Source organism: Cladophialophora carrionii, assembly GCF_000365165.1.
Source record: "Cladophialophora carrionii CBS 160.54 unplaced genomic scaffold supercont1.2, whole genome shotgun sequence".
Lineage (NCBI taxonomy): Eukaryota > Fungi > Ascomycota > Eurotiomycetes > Chaetothyriales > Herpotrichiellaceae > Cladophialophora > Cladophialophora carrionii.
The window spans coordinates 2,572,869-2,592,528 of NW_008481827.1; the positions used below are offsets into that span (position 1 = coordinate 2,572,869).

General features: G+C 54.2%; 8 protein-coding genes across 8 annotated transcripts; 2 read left to right on the plus strand and 6 right to left on the minus strand.

The window, feature by feature from the left end:
• Positions 1–855: 855 nt before the first annotated feature.
• On the minus strand, positions 856–2,701 carry G647_02998 (uncharacterized protein; the record flags this gene model as incomplete). Its single annotated transcript, XM_008727344.1, has 3 exons — positions 856–2,243; positions 2,310–2,491; positions 2,547–2,701. The coding sequence occupies 3 exons, from the start codon at positions 2,699–2,701 to the stop codon at positions 856–858; spliced, it is 1,725 nt and encodes a 574-aa protein (XP_008725566.1).
• A 1,457-nt stretch (positions 2,702–4,158) lies between these two features.
• G647_02999 (uncharacterized protein) lies at positions 4,159–6,252 on the minus strand (the record flags this gene model as incomplete). Its single annotated transcript, XM_008727345.1, has 1 exon — positions 4,159–6,252. One exon carries the CDS (start codon positions 6,250–6,252, stop codon positions 4,159–4,161), a length of 2,094 nt encoding a protein of 697 aa, XP_008725567.1.
• Positions 6,253–7,332: 1,080 nt separating this feature from the next.
• Positions 7,333–7,695, plus strand: G647_03000 (U6 snRNA-associated Sm-like protein LSm2; the record flags this gene model as incomplete). The annotated part of the gene is made up of 2 exons (XM_008727346.1): positions 7,333–7,346; positions 7,413–7,695. The coding sequence occupies 2 exons, from the start codon at positions 7,333–7,335 to the stop codon at positions 7,693–7,695; spliced, it is 297 nt and encodes a 98-aa protein (XP_008725568.1).
• A 567-nt stretch (positions 7,696–8,262) lies between these two features.
• On the minus strand, positions 8,263–11,079 carry G647_03001 (uncharacterized protein; the record flags this gene model as incomplete). The annotated part of the gene is made up of 1 exon (XM_008727347.1): positions 8,263–11,079. The coding sequence occupies one exon, from the start codon at positions 11,077–11,079 to the stop codon at positions 8,263–8,265; it is 2,817 nt and encodes a 938-aa protein (XP_008725569.1).
• A 902-nt stretch (positions 11,080–11,981) lies between these two features.
• On the plus strand, positions 11,982–13,109 carry G647_03002 (mitochondrial thiamine pyrophosphate carrier 1; the record flags this gene model as incomplete). The annotated part of the gene is made up of 3 exons (XM_008727348.1): positions 11,982–12,014; positions 12,085–12,921; positions 12,984–13,109. 3 exons carry the CDS (start codon positions 11,982–11,984, stop codon positions 13,107–13,109), a joined length of 996 nt encoding a protein of 331 aa, XP_008725570.1.
• An 852-nt stretch (positions 13,110–13,961) lies between these two features.
• On the minus strand, positions 13,962–15,086 carry G647_03003 (uncharacterized protein; the record flags this gene model as incomplete). The annotated part of the gene is made up of 1 exon (XM_008727349.1): positions 13,962–15,086. The coding sequence occupies one exon, from the start codon at positions 15,084–15,086 to the stop codon at positions 13,962–13,964; it is 1,125 nt and encodes a 374-aa protein (XP_008725571.1).
• A 488-nt stretch (positions 15,087–15,574) lies between these two features.
• On the minus strand, positions 15,575–16,952 carry G647_03004 (uncharacterized protein; the record flags this gene model as incomplete). Its single annotated transcript, XM_008727350.1, has 2 exons — positions 15,575–15,987; positions 16,106–16,952. The coding sequence occupies 2 exons, from the start codon at positions 16,950–16,952 to the stop codon at positions 15,575–15,577; spliced, it is 1,260 nt and encodes a 419-aa protein (XP_008725572.1).
• A 20-nt stretch (positions 16,953–16,972) lies between these two features.
• G647_03005 (uncharacterized protein) lies at positions 16,973–19,179 on the minus strand (the record flags this gene model as incomplete). The annotated part of the gene is made up of 4 exons (XM_008727351.1): positions 16,973–17,096; positions 17,151–17,943; positions 18,117–18,384; positions 18,445–19,179. 4 exons carry the CDS (start codon positions 19,177–19,179, stop codon positions 16,973–16,975), a joined length of 1,920 nt encoding a protein of 639 aa, XP_008725573.1.
• Positions 19,180–19,660: the final 481 nt, after the last annotated feature.

Consider the following 19,660-nt stretch of genomic DNA (forward strand, 5'->3'; position numbering starts at 1 on the left):
CGTGAGTGGATTGCCTGTCTCGTAGTGCGATTTGGATGGCGAGAGGTCCGCGAGCGTGAACGGGGAGGCGGACGGTGACAAAGAGATACCCAGTACTACAAATTGCCTCGTGACATGGGCGTCGGAGGGAGAAGCAAGCCGCCAGTGGATGTCCCTGGACGAGCGTTGCCGGTAGCTCGCCGGCTCTGTACGTGAACGAGGTACTTGTGTACAACCACAGAAGAAGCGTAAGAGGTCAGTACATACTCCGCACCGGACCGTCTTAAGCCCTATCGCCAGGTGCGTCTTGTCAAGGCTTTTCGAAGCTTATCGCGCGAGTCAAGTGAAGGCCGAGCCAGCGTCGCTATTGGCAACGCCGATAGATTGTCCCCGGGCCACGAGTGCCCACTCCAGCTTCGACTGATGTGTGTTCAATCTCGGTGCCGATCGCGAGTGTTCCAAGTTTTCTGGAAGCAATCAGCCTGGCCACAGCGAGGTCGCCAATGGGGACGCGAATCCCCCGTGGTACTTTTACATCCGCTGTCGGTCCTTTTCCTCTGACGCAGGGCACGTGCAACGGTCCAGCTGAAAGCCTGAGAGCCTTAAGGACCCCTGGGGCCAGGAAGTCGAAATTAGATGTGGCTTGGTCTGGGAGCAGCTGAAATGGACGATGTGATCTGCGGCGATTGGACAGGAATGTGAAGCAAGAATCTCGGAGCGATTTGAATCAAATTACCACAGCTACTCGGGAGACACATCCATCTACTGCTATACTGATACTCGTACTGGGTATGCCTGGATCACATCGCGGGGTGGACAAAGATCCCTGCCCCAAAGATTTCATCTCGTAAAATGTTTCTACTGTGGTAGAGTCCCTCACACCTTCGAATCAGCCTTGTCCGCACCAACCAAGACGGCGGGAGAAATTCCACTGCCTGAGTCCGAGCCCTGATCCTTGCCTTCGAGAACATTGTCGCCCCGTCCGAGCATCATATGCTGGATATTGACCTTCGGGCCCTTGAACCACTTGTGAGCGTCCACGACCCACCACACCAAAGCCCCCAACATTGGACCACCCCAGACCAAGCATGTCCAGTTCATGAGTGAGGCATCCAGGTCCTTGCCCGTCACACTGGGAAGGCAGAGGATAGGGATCATCAACAAGGTGAAGCAGGTCGACGCCACGCCGATGGGGTAGGACCACTTGCCAAGGTGCCACGGTCCGCGGCGGAAACGGCTGCCGACAAAGAAAGTTCGAATGGTGATGGGGATGGTGAATGCGACAAAGGCCGCAATGGCGCCCACGCTGAAAATGGCTCCGATACATGCTTCTCCTCCAAAGAGGAGCAGGGTGAGTAAAATCCCGATCACCGCATTGAACCAGACCGCGTTGACCGGAGTCTTGGTGATTGGATTGACATGAGCCCAATACCGGGAGAGGGGAAAGCAGCCGTCGCGGGCATAGGCAAAGGTGACTCGCGATGCCGCGACCATGCATCCTTGACCCATGGAGAAGCCGCAAATGATGGTCATGGATAGAATAGCCAAAGCCGTGTTCTTAGGCAGGATCTGCAACAAGTAAGACGCCCAAGGCTGGCCCAGGTCTGAGTCGAGAACGTCGTCGATGCTGATGACCGTGTACGCCACGACCAGCTGCAGGAACCAACCCATTAATCCGCCCACACCGGACGTGAGCACGATTGCGCGCGGGCTGGCGATGTTGGCATTGCTGCATTCCTCTGCCAGATGGAAAGGCGCATCATAGCCGGACATGGTCCAGATCACGGCAATGAATGACATGAGCACAGCCACGCCGTTAGGGTAATCTGTGCCTTCGTAGAAATTGCCCCAGACCGTGCTGCTCTTGGTGAAGCGAGGTAGTCCTTGAGAAGTCCTGTTCGTCGCCGCCGGGATGGTGATGACCGTGATCACCAAGGCGATGATGTTGAAGGTACTTCCGTACGAGTTGAACGTCGCAATCCAACGGGTGGGCATCGAAGATATGCACGCATGGACAATCATGATCAGGGTTGTCAGGAGGAAAACCTGATAGTTTTGGGGCACGTAGTCGGGGTCGTGGATTGACCCTGCCGCAAGGATCATCGAAGCCAGTGCATAATTGACGGACGGCGCGCCCGTGACCTGGCACAGCCAGTTGGACCATCCGGTGATCCAGGCCGCGATGGGACCGTATCCTGGAGGAGCAAGGACTGCTGAGGCGTAGTAAAGACCACCTGAGGTGGGCATGGACGAGCACAGTTCAGCTGGCATGAGGTCAGTAAAAGAGGGTTGACACCAGGAAGGCGATTCAAGGCGCAATCCAGACATACCCATGCCCATAGCGACGCATTGGATGAAGCCCATGGCGATCAGCCATCCCCACGCCATACCAGGGGTTCCAGCATATCCCATGCCATACCAGAGCGTCGAGGCGAACGACGGCAACAGGCCAAGGACGGCGAAAGACACACAAAACGAGGTCCATAATGAGAATTCACGCTTGAATTCTGGTCTATCCTTGCATCAGCATACATCTCGGTCGAGGCGCACAGCTAATGCAAACGTACTTGTAACCAAGAGCAGCGAGAACCTCTTCATCGGCCGTCAACTCTCGGTCAAACACCGGCACTTCGGTTCCAGCCAACACTGATGTAACAGGCTCTTCTGCGACAGACCTGCGATGTGTCTGCGAGGCAGTACTGAAGTTGCGCTCGGCGCTCATGGCTGCGGGGGCCGCGTGTGTTGTTGCGTCGCCGGACTGCAGGTTGTGTTCATGGAATATGTACAGTGACGTCTGGCCGTGTCAAGCCTGAGAGGATCGTATGGGTTCGTGGTCGAGTGTCTGTCACCAGCTCCCACAGCAGCGGCGCAATGAGGAACGAATTGCTGGAAGAGTGCGCAGAGGATGGGCAACAGATGGAGGGCCACCTACTCGTATTCATAACAGAAATGAAGGGAATGGATAATCAAGCATCGCATCGTTAGTTAGGGAACCACAACGCCAAAAAGCATGGCACCGGCTGGGAAGCGGCCGACGAAGCTGTCGAGCCTCTCAGAGACGTCAAAAGGCCGCGAGGACTGGAGGCATCAGGGACTAATTGGCCATCCCAGGCACTCAGCTAGGGCTTCATCGGGTAAGTTGACGCTGGTTATCGGTCGGGTGGAGATCGTGAAGCACCAGCTTTCTCCAGAGCTACAAGGGCAATCACGAAGGATGACACCAGGCGAGATTTTGCTGAAAGGTGAGTGGCCGCTGGTTAGCGAGGCGAAAGATAAGAGCACGAGGAGAGGGGAAAGTTGCGGAGGAGGGAGAAGAATCGAGGCCGCCCTGCTAAGAGCCTAAGAGTCTAAGAGCCTACTTGACGTAGCTAAGGGTGCCTAAGGCGCGGATGGGCAAGCCTAACCGGGTCTGCGTCCACTTGAAACAATTACCGCAGACACCCCGGATATCAAAATACTCGATTCCAGGGTGTTGATGCCTGTCTTCGGTTGCAACCTGCACGCCACGAGGTCGTCGGTCAGGTATGATATCGTATAGAATATTCCAGCAGTGTACGAGTACCGGGTACTAGTACATCTGACCCGTGGTCGCGTGGTATAGCCGCGCTTCCCATTGTCCATCTCTTATCGGTGAGGCAATTCTCGCTGTATGTACTCCGTAATATATTTCCTATCTTCGTGCTGACTCGACACAGTAAGGGTCGAGAAGCTAGAGCCTTCACAGTACTCGTAGAGATATCAAGCACAGGAACCCTAGCGTCGTAATCAACCTCGACTGACGAGGGGTTAAGTTGGCTGACCTCATGTTCGGCAGCATATTCGTATATTGTATGCCAGACCAGGACTTTGTTTTTGCTAATTTGCCCTCGACGTTCAACCTGATATGCCTACATCTGTCATCTCCGAGTCTGGATCATCGGCAACCCGCGACACGCAGCGATAGCTGGGTGCGTGATCGCTGGCAGCGGCTTGCGGCTCGTCGAGTACCGCATATGCCTGCCCAATCGAGTCAAAAGAGCGTCGACCTTCTCCAGGTTTTGGCGACCTTCCACCCGCCGAAGCACTATGTTGATTCGCTCCTGATAAAAGCGCCCGAGGGGTATATCAATCTTGAACGTCTCTTGTAGTTATTGCTTCTGCACATACGGACATCAACGCTATGCTCGTCGCTGAGAATTACTAATGTCGGTCTTCTGAGCGTTGATCTCTCGCCTCCACCACATCGTCAACCCCAGACACCTTCCTGCATATGCGCCTCGCTCCCTCCGGCATCGTCTGCCAGAGCACCTGTCGAACTTCCTTGCCGACCTGCTCTATGGAGTCCAATGCCCAAATGACATCGAGATGCTCGTACTCCTCAATAACCTTGCTATGCACCACTTGGACATGGGGCTCGCGACCACGTTCGAACCTCCTGAGAAGTCTCCTGCCGTCGACAAGTTCGTCGCTCCCCGCCACCCAGAGTGCTATAGGAGGGACATGTTCATCATACCAAGCCGTTTGGCCACGATCGGAACTTCGAGACATCGCCCGTTCGCGGCTTTCTTCCCTTTCCTCATCCTCCACATCCTCCGTTTGCCAGTCTTCTCGCGTTGCAAGGATGCACTTCTGTCTTGCGAAGCACTCGCGTCCCAGCCACCATCGCATGCTTTCGGCACTGACGTAGACCGGGGAGAACTGGAACAGTCGATCCCGGAGACCACGATCCCATCGTGTATCGGTCCAGTCGAACAGGAATGAGAAGACTCGGTAGCCCATCGCGCCATAGAGTTTGCCAGGTAACGTGCGGTGCATTGCCATCATTAACGGAATGAAGGCGTGAATACCGAAGAAAATTCTGAACATCGCTGGCGATATCACGCGCATAAATTTGAAATACATCTTCCCGATCAGAGGCCCAGCGTAGACTGCTGGAGCGAGCGCGCAAAAGACGCTAATTTTGTCTCCCAAATCCGGGCGTTGCTCCTTTGCCAGCGCAACAAACGTCTGCGTGGTTCCTTGACTGTGACAGACCAGGCCAAGCTTCTCAAATCCGGTCTCCTCAAGAACGCGGGACATGAGCGCAGGTAGGTCCATCACTCCCATTTGTCGCATGTTCCATGCCCACATACGCGGGTCATGGTATTTCAGAAGACTGTGCTCAGGTACGAAGCCGCACCGGTTGTTACCCAACCACACGTCGTATCCAGATTTGCAAAGGAAGAATGCCAGGCTGTCGTCGTCGTTTGAGCAATAAGCTCCAGCGCTCTGTAACAGGCCGTGCATTAAGAGTACCGGATACCTCCTATCACCGTCGCGATACTGTTTGGGAATATGTGGCTGGAGGTCCTCTTGGGATTTTGAGAAAACGACGGGAGAATCAGGCTCTCTGCCCGAATCTGCTTTAGGCTTGTACTCGTTCGGATTGTAGATATGCCACAGTGTCAGGATAAACCCATCCTCAGTTTGCACCTTGAACTGTTCGGCATCGAGCCCGACACGACGGGCATAATATCTGATGTCGCATACCAATTTGTCCGGGCCTCCCTCTAGAGGTGTGTATTCGTCTCCCGGCGGACTTGTGCATTCTCTTGTCTCATTATTGGCGGATGCAGAGCGCTTCCTCTTCCGGGAGCTCCATTCCTGCTCTTTCTCGTTGCGTATCGCCGCACGCCTGTGTTCTTCTTCGTAGAATGGTCTCTGCTTGGCTGGATCTCGAAATGTGAGCCACAGCCACACATATCTGATGAGGTGGGGTGTCGAGGTGAAGATCGCTCCAAGGACAACAACAGCGAGAAATGCCGTTGACAGGAAAGCCGATGTTGTGCGGAAGAAAATGCACTGCAGATTGCGCAGCAGCGAAGGAGGTCCGTATAGAGGCAGGGGCGGAAAGAGCGGATGGGTATGTAGGACGGGGATGGCCTCATCTAGCCGACTCGACTCGCTTTCCTGGTCGTCCTTTAACAATTCATTCCTGTCGACTGCGCCGACCCCTGCGTTCTGCCTGTCAAAGCGCGTTAACCCTCTCGGCCGCACAGGGTGGTATGATCGGCCTTCCGAACGGTTCTTCAGCAGATTGATCTTGTGCGCTTCCTGGACGGGAACTGCTGGCAGCCTGTTGCCATCGGCAGTCTCGATAACGGGATCGAGGGGAGTGATGAAGTTCGCTTCGACCGCATGACCTGATGCATCGGGATCTTCACCGTTCGTCGAGGGTTCTAGAGAGAGCTTCTGGGCTTGTTCCTCATAGTCAACAGCTGCGTGTGCCCGTGTTCGCAGCTGAGTCTGTGACATCTGAAAGCGACGCAAGGCCTACTGGACCGCTTGTTGCGCGTTGAGTGGTCGTGTTGATGTCTTTTAACTTGGAGTATATAGATATCACTTCCACCTTGCGTCGGAGGAAACTGGAATGCCCAATGTAAGACCTGCAGCAGTGTTATGAACCCAAGTTGGGATAGAACGACGAGAACAAGACTAGAAATGAAACGAAATGCGTCCTGCTACAGGGAAAGCTGGGCAGTACATCGACAAAAGGCACATGTCGCCTCAAGCAAGACATAGCCTGAGTTTTCCAAGGCAATATTGCGCTGCAAGCTTGACTGGCTGAGACCGTCGCCTACGGAACCTACCATGAAAAGCACCTGACGATCCGCCAGGAAACGGGACCTCAACCGCTGGGGAAGAGGAGGAGAAATGCGATCGATAATGATACAAGTTGTCGTTGACATCATAGGCGCAGATTGGCCTCAACCAGAAAGGCAAAGCTCGCCACGGTGATTGCGCCACATTGTTCGCTTCAGGCGCCGTTACCGAGCCACTGGCATTGCTTTGCCAACTTCGTGCACGATACTCGTAAGCGAGGGATTCGTCCAGAGGAGGCGAGGAGTCTCAGACAATCGGCTGCAGCTGTAGTAGCATGCGTCACGACAATGACGAGACAAGATAAACGCACGCTAAGACTCATGAAAAGTACCATACACCAACAGGAAGGGCACGAGGGGGAAATTACAACCACTGAAGAATAGAATTGGACCGCGAAACGAAACGCACAGAGCAGCTAGAATGATGCGCCGTATCTTAGTCCTGCAAATCAAAGAGCCTCAGTGGCAGCCTCCCCACAGATTCTTGGCATCGATTCCGCGCGCCGCAGGGCCACTAGTGCGTGAGTGCGGCTTCAATGACATTCTCCTCGTACTCGTACTGTGTACCATGTCCTCACTGATCCTTCGTAGTTCCGTGAGCACGCTGAAGCCGCGCGCTCGATAGATCCTAGGCGAGTAATTGGAGCCCGCAACTCAAGTCTACGAGAACAGCAGCAGCGATATAATCCTACCGGCGCCTCATCTCACCGGCCTCTCCATCTACAAGCCCGACATGCTCTTCTTCAGGTAAATGGTCAAAACCCTGTCCCTGCTACCCCCCCAAGACGTACTGACCTTCCTTTTCTACAACAGCTTCTTCAAAACCCTGACCCAACAAACCGTGACGGTCGAGCTCAAGAACGACATCTCCATCCGCGGCACCCTCAAATCCGTCGACCAATACCTCAACATCAAGCTCGATGATATCGTCGTCCTCGACGAGCTGAAATACCCGCATCTTTCGAGCGTGCGCAACATCTTCATCCGCGGCAGTGTCGTGCGGTATGTGCACCTCCCACCGGACAAGGTCGATCGGGGATTGTTAGAAGATGCATGTCGGCGGGAGGCATTACAGGGGAAGGCTAAGGGGGCTTGAGTGCCCGAAATGTGGGAGGTCGGGGGTTATAAGGATTTCGAGGGCTGAATTATGGGGACTTGCGCGAATCAAAGACGCGAAAGGCACAGTGCACGACATGGCATGGCATAGATTGTCAAATGTCCGGTCGGGCGCGAAAGACAGACAAGCGTCCAGTCGGAGACTCGCTCCATGATCGCAACCACCCAGGGTTGGATGCGGTCAAGCTGTTCCGACCCGTCTTGAACTCTGAGAACGTCAGCAGTTGTGCCTGTTGTGCTGCTAGAGAGAGCCCAGTGATGCTGACAAGAAGCGTCGGTCCACTCGGCTTCTACAGAACGCAGCAAAAGCGGCGGAGAGCTTGAAGATTTGCGAAAGCAATTATCTGGTTGCTACAGCCGCTGAAGTTGCCATTCAGATAGCGTGTCCATCCGGCCCTCCGATAGTGGCAGAGCGACACCGTATCAGCCGGTGGCCAAGCACGGTACGGTATTTTCTCGAGGCACAATACATCGACCTCGTCTCCATGGAATTGTACAACCATTCAAGGTCTAAAGGAACTACCTAGTTGACCAGACACCATTTGTCTCACACTCCATACCTCAACTGCCCATCTCCTGAACCCCATCCCTCGGCGCCAACCTCGACTTTGAAAATGCCGTTCTTCCTCTTCTCGACCTCCCACTTCTCAATCCATCCCTTCATCTTCTCCCTACTCCTGGCGCTCCCTACATTGACTGTGGGCACAATGCGATTAATCCTCAGAGCGCAGCAAAACATGGTCAACTCGCGGAATGAACTGTGCTCAGAATAGGGAACTCCGAAACAATTCGATTCCCTCGTACTCCCTCGTTGAGGGGCGAGATCACGCATCGAATAGCGCGTCTTCCAACCCTCGGAATGCAAAACTGTGCCGACGGCCGGGTTCTCGGTGAAGCGAGACGTGGGAGGACGGTAGGACCAACCAGTAGGCCTGAAACCGACGACACGGGCGAAATGACCATTGTAGCCGATCAAGTAGTCGTGCAGTGTCTCAGCGCGGATTTCCATCAGTGGTGTCATGTGTACTTGTGCTTCGAGTGGATTATCAGTGAGCAGAGCGTCCAGTTCCGGGTCCTCGAGACACCTGCATATGCGCATCTTCGCCGGAGGCGCGTAGATCTTGGAGCCTAGCGCTTTGGCTATTCCGAGGCAGATTCGTTCTTTGCCGATGGAGTAGGTGCCGATTACCACGAGAAGACGGCCACGCGGTTTAGGTTTCTTCTCCGTCTGCTCGAGTCCAGCGTCGACGACTTCACTATCGCCTTGTTCTAAGAACTTCTTCATCACGCTCCCGGCGCGATCGGCTTTGACCTTTTCCCAATTGTCGCTCGAATCGACGATCTCTTTCGATAGGCTAACACACATCTGAGCACAAGCATCAATGACATCCTGCTGGCTGGGAAAAGCGTATTTGGGTGTCAGATAGGTCGTGTCTAGGTAGCAAGTATCGATAACTTGTTGCTTCGTCTGACCGGTGATGGCATCGACAACGTCGGGACGCAAAAGTGGATGGGCGACATGCGCAGGACAAGCTCGAAAGTCGCCGCAATGAAGTATTCGAGTCAGCTTGGCCGATCCATCTTTATTCTTGCCTGTCACTTTCTCGAAGAGATATAGTGACGAACCAGGACAATGATTCGCCGGGATCATTGTCACCAAAACTCCGTTTGTGTCGGGTATCTCGACCTTTTTCTCGAACTCGAGCGGAACAACCCATTTCGGGTCGACTTTCAGTTGCTGCAGCATGAGGTTGCATGTGACTTTGCTGGCGTAGATCGGGCCGTGACACCAGGAGGATGTGAGGCCAATGTAGTGATCACTATGGAAATGGCTGAGAAAGTAAGCGTTCTGACCTTCAACCTTACCATAGCGGAAGGCGTCGACGCAGATATAGAAGCCCGGCATGATCTTATAAAACGGGCATGTTCGCTGATATGCTGGCTTTCCACGAGATTGGTTTTCATTCGAGGCCGCTTCGGCCCAGGCGGCGTCTTCTGCGTGACCAGACATGAGTCGGGTGAACGCTGAGCCTCCTTTAGAGTCTTTATCCAAGCCAAAGGGGTTGGACTGGCCAGGGCGTGCAATTGCCGCGCGCTGGAATCGCTTGAGAGAAGCCGTCGCCGAGGCGGCGTCTGAGGCTTTGCGCCTGAGTGGCTTTGCTTTCAGTGTTGTGGTATCCGGTTCAGGTTTCATTGGTAATGGGACGGCCTTGTTGTCGAGACAAGCGTTGACATGACTCGATATCTGTGCCTCAGATAGTCCTGCAATGCTTCCGATACATACGGGACATACTGCTAGACCCGGGGATTCTTCATTTGATTCGCCAGGGGGCTCATCTTCGACATAGCTCCGTGGTGTCCATACACTGTCAGCCTCTGATTTCGAATCTTCGTCATCGAATTCCATGCCCATCTCTCGTTGCTCTTCCATCCATCGGCGCTCCATAAACTCCTCTCCACCCTCGAAGAACTCGTCGTTCACGAAGTCTTCGTCCCCGAACTCGCCAGCCTCGAAAACACTTGTGGCCTCACGGTTCAGTGCTGGAACATCTCCTGCAAGGACTCCTGAACGTCCAGGGATATTTTCGTCCGCAGATCCGACTGCCGCAGATCCAGAACCCGAGTTGAACTGTTTGGTGGCAATTCTCGTTAGGCTCTGGCGTGTATTGGGGTCAATGGCGTCCAAAGACTCTTCAGTGTCTAGTCCTCGTACTTGATTCGACTCATCGGTGTCGTCGGCAGCTGCACCACTGATAGCTGCAGTCCAGTCGTTATCTTCCTCGTCACTCGAGTCGTCCAAGAATCCCGCTCTGTATCTTCTGGGTCGCTCTGCCTGCTCTGTACCCAAGGCACCCGCATGTTCGATCCTGGTGGCTTCAGTGGGGCTATTCTGGATTTTAGGAGAGGGTGTGCCAACTGCAGTCTCAAAATCCTCGTCGTCATCAACCCGCCTCCGCTTGACCGGTGTTGCATCTTCGTTGAACTTCGTCTCCTCCGCAGCCGAGCTCGCGGCTATACCGCTTTGCTGTGCATCCTTGAAGAACAGCGGGGCAGCTGCGCTTGCAAGGGCTTGAGCCTCTTCCCGTGTATTCGCCTTTTCAAAGAAGTTCAATATACTCTGGTTGCCGGTCTTCTTCGCAAACGTGGTTTTGGAGGCAAGTTGGCGGCCGATCACAGGAGTCTTTGCCATCGGCGAGCGGATCTTTTCAGCCGGCTTCGCCTGTGCTTTTGCGTTCTTGGTTGGCAGAGAGAAGTAAGGGCTTGCCTTCAGGCCTGGGGGAGGAGGAGTCGGTGGGCGGCCCGTGGAGGGAAGGACTCGGTCGTCTACCGGCATAGATTTGTTCTCTCGAGGATTGCGGAACATTTTCGTACATGCAGATGCGCCAGCGAACCATTGAGAACCATCATTGACCGTGATGTTCTCGATGGCGAGATCTTTGTCACCAAGTGGTGAATATGCTGTAGTGTGTTCAGCTCATTGTCCTGCTACAGGCAGTCGAACGACTTCATGACGCGCGCTTTAGATTTTGAAAGGCAGACAGCCCCGCCTCGTATCTCGGTCTTCATCTCAAATTCACTACATAGAACACGGCCAGCGTAGACCACAAGACTGGACAATGGGCGCGTCCCTTCGAGTCCGTCCTCGAGAGACATGCTATCCTGATGCCAACGTTCCTATCTGGAACGATTTGTCGCTATGGAAAGCAAGGAGGACGGCGTGTTGGTTACCACCCGATCTTGCGTTCCACGATTTTGACAAGGCACAACAGATGGCGGCTTCAATACAACACAGTTTCCCTGCGATTTCAGTCACGGAGGCACAGAGATAGAGCAACGGCGCACAGAATAGGACAGGCGAAGGCATATACTTGATGCGTGGCTATTGCGTTGGATCCGGCCACCGAACGGCCACTCTCGCGAAGATGCACTCAGCCATTCATGACCTAGCGATAGAAATGCTTGTCCACGAAGCTACCTGCTCTGCGAACCGCACTCCTGCACCTACTAGAAATCGCCATCACTTGATCGTGCAAAGAACAGAAGCTGCCTTCTTACACAGGCGAACGCGAAATCACGTGCGCGACCACCCATCTCGCTAAGACTTGCCTCGATCTGGCAAGCCTGTGACCGGGATACAGAATCTCGATAGAGGGCAAAACGACATCATCGCCCGTCTCCTCTTCTCTAAATTACCACGGGCCGGTCCAAGCTGTCAACCACATTCTCTGCTGCTGTATAGCGGCTTGCGTGTCGAGTCCAACGCGCATGTCGAGGGACATCGAGCGCCTCAAGGATGAGGTAAGTCGGCTCCCTTCGTCCGTACGCGTTGAACGCGCTGCACCATCCATTACTTATTCCCCGTCTTCAGGGCACGAGACAGCAAGTCGTTGTCGCCGGCGGCATAGCAGGCCTCGTGTCCCGCTTCGTGATCGCGCCTCTCGACGTAGTGAAGATCCGCCTCCAGCTCCAACCTCATTCGCTCTCCGATCCCTTTTCGTGCGATGGCATCAAAGGCCCCATTTACAAGGGCGTCTTTTCCACGTTACGCGCCATCGTAAGGCAGGAGGGGATTCGTGCTCTGTGGAAGGGGAACATCCCCGCCGAGGTCATGTACGTTGCGTACGGTGGTATTCAATTCACGACATATCGAACGATCACTCAAGCCCAGGCCTTATTACCGACCAGGGCGCCACCGTCTGTGGAAAGCTTCATCAGTGGTGCTGGAGCCGGAGCCGCGGCCACGACTGTGACTTACCCGCTGGATCTATTGCGGACGAGGTTTGCTGCCCAGGGGTCGGATCGTATCTACACAAGCTTGATCGGCTCGGTACGAGACATCACTCGCCACGAAGGACCCGGCGGCTTCTTTCGGGGCTTGAGTGCTGCGGTCGGCCAGATCGTGCCGTACATGGGTCTTTTCTTCATGAGCTATGAGTTCCTCCACCAACACATCGGCGGCGCCACGCTGCCCTTTGGATCCGGCGACGCCACTGCCGGCATCTTTGCGAGCGTGTTTGCAAAGACGGCGGTCTTCCCGCTTGACCTCGTGCGGAAGAGATTGCAAGTCCAGGGGCCAACGCGGGGGCGGTACATCCACACAAATATCCCAGAGTACAATCAGGGCGTCCTTCGAGCACTTGCTACGATCTGGATGAAAGAAGGCTACCGTGGCTGGTACAGGGGCCTGACTGTGAGCCTGGTCAAAGTGAGTAATCCCCTCCTTCGCGAGTGGTCTGCTCTGATACTGATCGGACTGGCCAACCATAGGCTGCTCCGGCGTCAGCTGTGACCATGTGGACTTACGAACGTGTGTTGCATTCGCTCATAGCGTCCAACCGAGCAGACGAGATGTGGGAGATATACACAGGCTACGATGACGAAAGTGATGACTAAATTCTGACAGGGAGACGAGTGGTGTCGCCACGACCGACAGGCCATTGAAGTGATGGTGCAGGCAACGGCATGATCAACATCACCCACCTCGCTGTGCAAAATGATACACGCCCAGCTCCAGCCAGTCTACCCGCCCGCACACTTGGTCCCTGCGACAAGGCCGAGCCTGGGCGGTTAGAACGTGCAATAAGAAATCCCTTCAGCGCGAAGACCCCTTCGGCGGCTTCCCGGCGTGGTTCACCTTGGATGGGCTGGGTGGAGCTCCCCTCCGCTGGAGTGAGTGCGCGCCTCATTCAACATACCAATGTGTTGCGTATGCACTGGTTTACCTCTCTGGTGAATAGCTCAGGCTTGCGTTCCTAAGCATCTTACTAACGGATATACTCAGGTCGCTGTGCGCGTTGTCACTTTGTAAAAATGAGTATAGAGAACTAGCTCCTCGAGCATCACACCTCGGAGGGGGTGGTCACGCGCAAGCATTGGGCGCTTGATGGCGCAACTGCTAGGCGACGCCCGCATGGCATGTCAGGCAGAATGGGAAAGAAGAGGCTCGACGGGAAATGGTTCTCGCCACGGTTGCGACGGAAGCAACTCGAAGGTGAAGCACCGAGACCCTGAAAGATAGTGACCTTGGGGGGATATCTACGAGCAAGACAATGCTAGCAGTCGTGATTGGAGTCAGCTGCGTCAACCAGAACTTGGAGCTTCGAATTCAAATCACCTCTAGGGTATCTATTTTGGTATTGGTGTACAGTCTGATAGCTTCGAGGACAAGGACAGTCTAATCTTACGGGCGCTTGCACGGTGCAAGTCGGAAAAAAAGGTCCATGATAATACTCTTACAGGCAAAAATCACCGTCCAAAGTTGAACTTCGCTCCCGCATACCTCCACAGCGCCCTCAAGAAAGCTTGGTACTCGACCCTCGTGCTGCCGCTCCCGGAGACATCTCCGCCTGAATCGCCCACGCAGTAGATCTCGCTGAGCCGGATCTGCCACGGCGGATAGCCATCCAGCTTCACGGTAGGTCCAAAGACAATGACGAGATCAGGCTCCCCTGCTTCCACTTCTTTACCTGCAGGCTTGGGTCCATCTCGTGTTCTTGAGCTGGGAACTGCTGTCGTGGCGCTGATTTCGGCGTTGATCAGGTTGGAGGTGATGTCCTTGGGATCGATCTTGTGGGCTTGTGCCATCTCCGCCAACGTGCGGGTGAGGTCGACCAAGGTTTCTCTCCCATCCGTGGCCGATAGGAGGAGGAGATCGAGGTGCGGTCGTCCATCTGGGCCCCCGTCTGCTGATTGCGCTTGTATGTGCGGTGAGGGTGTCCTTGACGAACTTATCGAGGCATGGTTGGGAGCGAATACTCGAAGCCTCGGCGCCGCGGGCGGCGGACCAAAGTATGATGCCAACTTCTGCTTCACCAGCTCTTGTAGCGGTGTCATGTATGTTTTGAGGATGCCCGACTTTTCGTAGACGCTCAGCAAGGGAATCCCCGCAGCTGCGGACCAGGCACACAACTCTGCCACTTCGTCCATCAGGGCTTCGAGCCCTCCGTCTTCTTCCGTCTTGAATTTCAAAATCACGCTCAGGTGTTCGGGGACGCGGTCGAGGTTCTGAACGTCTCTTTGGATGTATTCTGGCGTGCGGTGGTGGTAATGTCGGATGGCCAGTAATCTGTAGACCGTGGCATGGTAAATCTGGCGCACGCGGATGTAGATGCCGAAAACGAGTTGGATGAGGAAGAAGATCAGGAAATGAAGCTTCGCCTTGAGGAATGGTCGAACCCGTCGCTTGTGGCCACGAGACTTTCGCCGAGCAGGTTGGTCGGTCGACTGGGAATTCGTCTCTGGTGTGCCTGATGTTGGCGCGGGGAGATATGATTGCAGGAGTTTCTCGCGCTCTGCGGCCGAGAGCATTCGACCGCCTGAGGCGACATCACTGCGGTATAACTTGGTGTCCTTTTCGTTGAACGGTGCCATGGCGTTAGGTGGAAAGTGAGTAGCAAGATGGCAGGTATTTTAGCGGACGGACATGGGATTCCATAAGGCCATTGCAGACGTCCTCGCTTCAAGTAATACGCATTTTCGGCCAAGGGCACATACGTTTACCACTTGATTGAGAGTGCGAGTGTCGGTTACTTCGATTGCGCGTCAGGCTTGGTGGGCTTTTCGTAACCAGCCTCGACTCTCGACAGCTTCACCAAAGACTCCTCCGCCAATCGGCGAAGCTTGACGAGCAGGGACCACCATGATTGGCTGAGGAGTCCACTTGGCACGTTCCAATGAGCTGGGGAGGGTGGATACTGTGAGCGGATTCCTGGATAACAGCAACCTCTTCATCAGTCTTTGCTCACTCTCCACTTCACTTCTCTCTCATTTTGCTCTGTTGTTGCTTTCACAGGCAGATGAATCTGCCAATCTCATTGATCTGAGGAAGATCTGGCACTTTATGTGGGAGGTACCTGCGGCTATACCAGCAGGCTGAGGACTCTCTGGGATTTTCGTAAGTCATCGGGCCACTTGTTTCCCTTTTTGTAAGCCTCCAGTCCCTCTTTGGCTTTCATGAGTGGTATCTGGCCAAAGTTGTCCTTCGACTCGCGATCGGCGCCATACGCAAGTAGTAGCTGCACCACGTCAAGGCGCTCATCATCGACAGCATGCCACAGCGGTGTCCTGCCGACCTCGTCTCTTGAGTCGACATTGACTCTGCTGGAAGCCAGCAGAACCCGGGCAACCTTGTTGTCAAAAGCATAGGATAGCGGCGTTCGTCCATCGATATCCCTGGAGTCGGCGTCGACCTTCCCAGACGCAAGCAACACCTCCATGACATTCTGGTATCCTCTTTGGGCCGCGTATGAAAGTGGTGTGCGACCGTCTCCATCTTTTCCTATCAGCATCGATTTGATCGAAGGAAAGGAGCAACGAAACAACAGCCCCCCATCCGGTCTCCCAACTCCATGAGAATCCGACCTTCGCAGCCAGTGAGATTGCGTCGTCACCAAAGCTATCTTTTGCGCTCGGGTCCGCGCCTGCCTCAAGTAACAACCTGGCCACCTCTTTGTGTCCAGTTTTCGCAGCCCACAGCAGTGGAAACTCCGTTAGATGACTATTGTTATCTTGGAAGTTTGGCTGAGCACCGTTATCCAGCAGCAACTTCACCATTGTATCGTCTTCTTCTTCAATATTCGGATCATGCCCTCGTGCAAGCAGGGTCACCGCCACATCATGAAGGCCGAAGTAGCCTGCCAGGTGTAGAGCTGTCATCTGTCTCGGAACCATTTGGCTTGCATAGCGCAAATGCTGATACTTAGGGACCATTAGTGCTTGACTACAAGCCTGTAGTATTCCCTCACGCTCGAGAAAGTCGACTACCTCTAGGGCTTCCCAGCTCAGGGCAAAGGGCTCATGGGCATGATGTCCCCAATTTTGAGCTGCATAATCGTAGAGCTTGTTTGTCTCCACTGTATCCCAAAACTTGGCTTCTGAGATGCAGAAGCCGCTCTCGAACGCTGAGAACGAGAGATATGTGATGCAAATCCTTGTGATGTCGATTTGTGCATTCTGGAACCAAATATCTCGGGTGCGTTCCAAGTATTTCTGGGTCGTATAGTGGACCAGTCGGACAATGTTGCTCTCCGTATCGACCGCAATCAACGGGGCACATGCCCTGGTTATGTGATCAACAGTCGGAATATTGTCCTCATCCAGCGCAGATTTGTCAATTTCAACTGCAAGGGCCTCCTGAAGCTCCGGGACCGTTATCTGCCTCCGGGCGTGGACGACCCAGGCGAGGATCAGCACGGCGTCTCGAGGCAGGTCGCCTCTCTGACGTTGAATTCGTTCCATGGCTTTTTTGTACGCTTCGTCTAGCGCACTCGACCCATCGGGCGACACTGCAGAGGCCTTTCGCAGACTTTCAGTGCTGCTCGCAGGGCTGCTGGTGACCTCTTGCCGACGAGGGAGTCAATATAGAGCTGTGCGAGGAGAACTCTAGGGGGATGAGCCCAGTATGGACGCCTAAGGCCCACAAGGTGAGGCACTTACATCCCTTCGATTGCCAACGCTATCTCCGTCTTGATCTCGTTCCAAAGATCCATGTCTCCTATCACAAAATCTGGCAGCTGACGCATGCGCCTATCCAGGAAAGTAAAAATATCTTCATGGCTAGGGCGGATTTCTTTCCATAGACTTCCTTCAAACCTCTTGTTGATGGCTGAGATGGACCTCGAAGTTGCGAAAAGGTTCAGTCCGAGCTGGCTTTGTGCGCTGAACAGATGATCCAACAGTTTCGTGCGACTGCCATCGGTGTCATCGCATTCGTCGAGTGCGTCGATGACAACGAAGACTTTGGAATAGGAACTGCTGACCGAATGAAGAGTCGCTGACAGTTCGTCGAGTAAGGGGCGCGTGCTTCTTTCTCGGTGTCGCTCGTACAACGCTTGCACACTGCTCGGGAACGGATTCTGGCTCTGAGCCAGCTGCTTGACGATATTCGCTAGTAGATAATCCACCTTTTGGTCTTGTTGCCGCTGGAAATTGCAATAGATGTACGCGATGCCAACTCCATTGTGGTCATTGAACTTGCTGGCAAGGTCATGAACCAAAATCGAGGTTTGCATCGCCTTCCCAGCCCCAGGGATTCCTGGGCAGAATAGTGTCCGCATGCTTCTTGCTAGCCATTCGTGATATTCTGTCGACTCGAATAGCCAATGGCCAGTCCCTGGCTCACACCTGGAGATATAGTCATGCTGCCGAGATGCAAAGACGAGCGGACTGAGCCAGTTGAGAAGGGTCTGTTGCTTTGCGAGTTCGTTTGCTGCCGGCGGGTAAGCATACGCTTGACTTCGAGTCAGATGGCAGTCATACCTCCAAGGAGATCGCTTGGATTGTTCTTCGTTCGCACGAATCCGTCTTCGACTGACTCGTGGACACGTCGTAGATCTCGCTTGACTGCCGCCAACTATATTTCACCACCTCCGCATATGTGTCTCTAGGGCGAGAGTCAGTGACCGTCGTTGAGGACGTCGTTGACCGGACGCTCTCCTTCGACATCACTTGCCTGTACAAACCCCAGAAGTTCTTTAGCGAACGCCGCCGCTACGGCTGCTGCGTGTTCTTGCCAGGCCTTATTCTTGTGTGAGTCGCAGTAGTCACATATGCCCCGAATCACCAAGCAAGGGAAGTTGTTCATCAACCCGGCCGCCTCTATCTCAACGCAGAGAACATTGCCATCCAGGTCGTTGTTCAGTCTGTCCCGAAAAGCTGCATCCTTGATGACCTAGTTGCCGGATGCGACCAGGCCGTAATGCACGCGCTTGTCTCGACTCTTCCTTCTCACAATCTTGGTCTTGACACACATTTGACACGTCTCCTCTTCATCGTCGTCGCTGGCCTCAACATCGTCCTCGGCCTTCTCTTCCACATGGCCATCATTGTTATCTACAGCAGCATCAACTTCAACACCTGCTTCACTGACGTGATCATAATCTGCTCTGAACAATATATCCTGGATTGCATCGGATCTTAAATACTTCTTGGCCGCTTTGGGGTATTTCTGTTTCAGCTCGTCAAAGTATTCAGGGATTCTTGAGCCCGACAAGTCATGTTCCGTTTCAAGCGCCCCCAAAGCCGACAGCAAAGCATTGGGCGGATTATTTAGCGCCCCGGTTCTTTCGAACTTGCCGCCCACTTTCGCCTTGCCCATGTCCCACTGGACTACGCCGGGGAACTGTCCCACAGGTGTGCTGACCACGACATCACCTAGCCGGACTTTGGGTGGGATACCACCGCCGATTCCAACCATCAAGCCAATCTTGATGCATGGAAGGGTACCAATCATGATGGTCGCCACATTCGCCGCAGAGTTTGTGCCATACTTGCCTTTAGGTAGGCGCGCTATCACGACGTTGTGTTGGCCGATAGAACCTAAGGTGTAGGTGTTGCTGTCATGTGGAGGCTTGGGCAAGTTTCCATGTCTCTCGTCCAACATGGCAGTCGCCGCAGTCTGCTCCTTCGGCAGAGCACAAACCCATCCTACGGTATAGTCGCCGTGAGTTCTGGTGTCAGGAGCCATCTACGGAGATGGTCAAGGTTGTCAGGCTGTGTCGCTCGGGAGACAAAGTGGGGATGCGGGAGCAAGCTGCTGCAAGAGGTATGCTATGTTTCATTCAAAACAAGTGTCCTGAATGCATGGCTACAACTGAATCGGCCATTTCTGAATACACTGGTCCAGTCGTAGGAACAGCATTTGCAAGTGGAAAAAGAGGAGCGCCGGGCCCCAGACAGAGCCTCAAGACGGGCGGGCTAGGAAAGATGTGTTGCCCACCGTCTCAGCTACAACCAGTATCAGCCTATCAGGCTTTGCCACATTCCTCAATACGATGCGAAAGATGTCCGGGCGGTCCCTACCACCTGCGTTTATTGCCAAGACCGATGTGCCTTGCCATTTTCAGGGTTTGGGTTGTAGAGGCGGCCACGCGGGATGTGCGATGGTGTTCGGACCCTACATTGCTGCTTGCATCTAGCGATCGAAGTGGGTTCGGGTTATCTTCTTC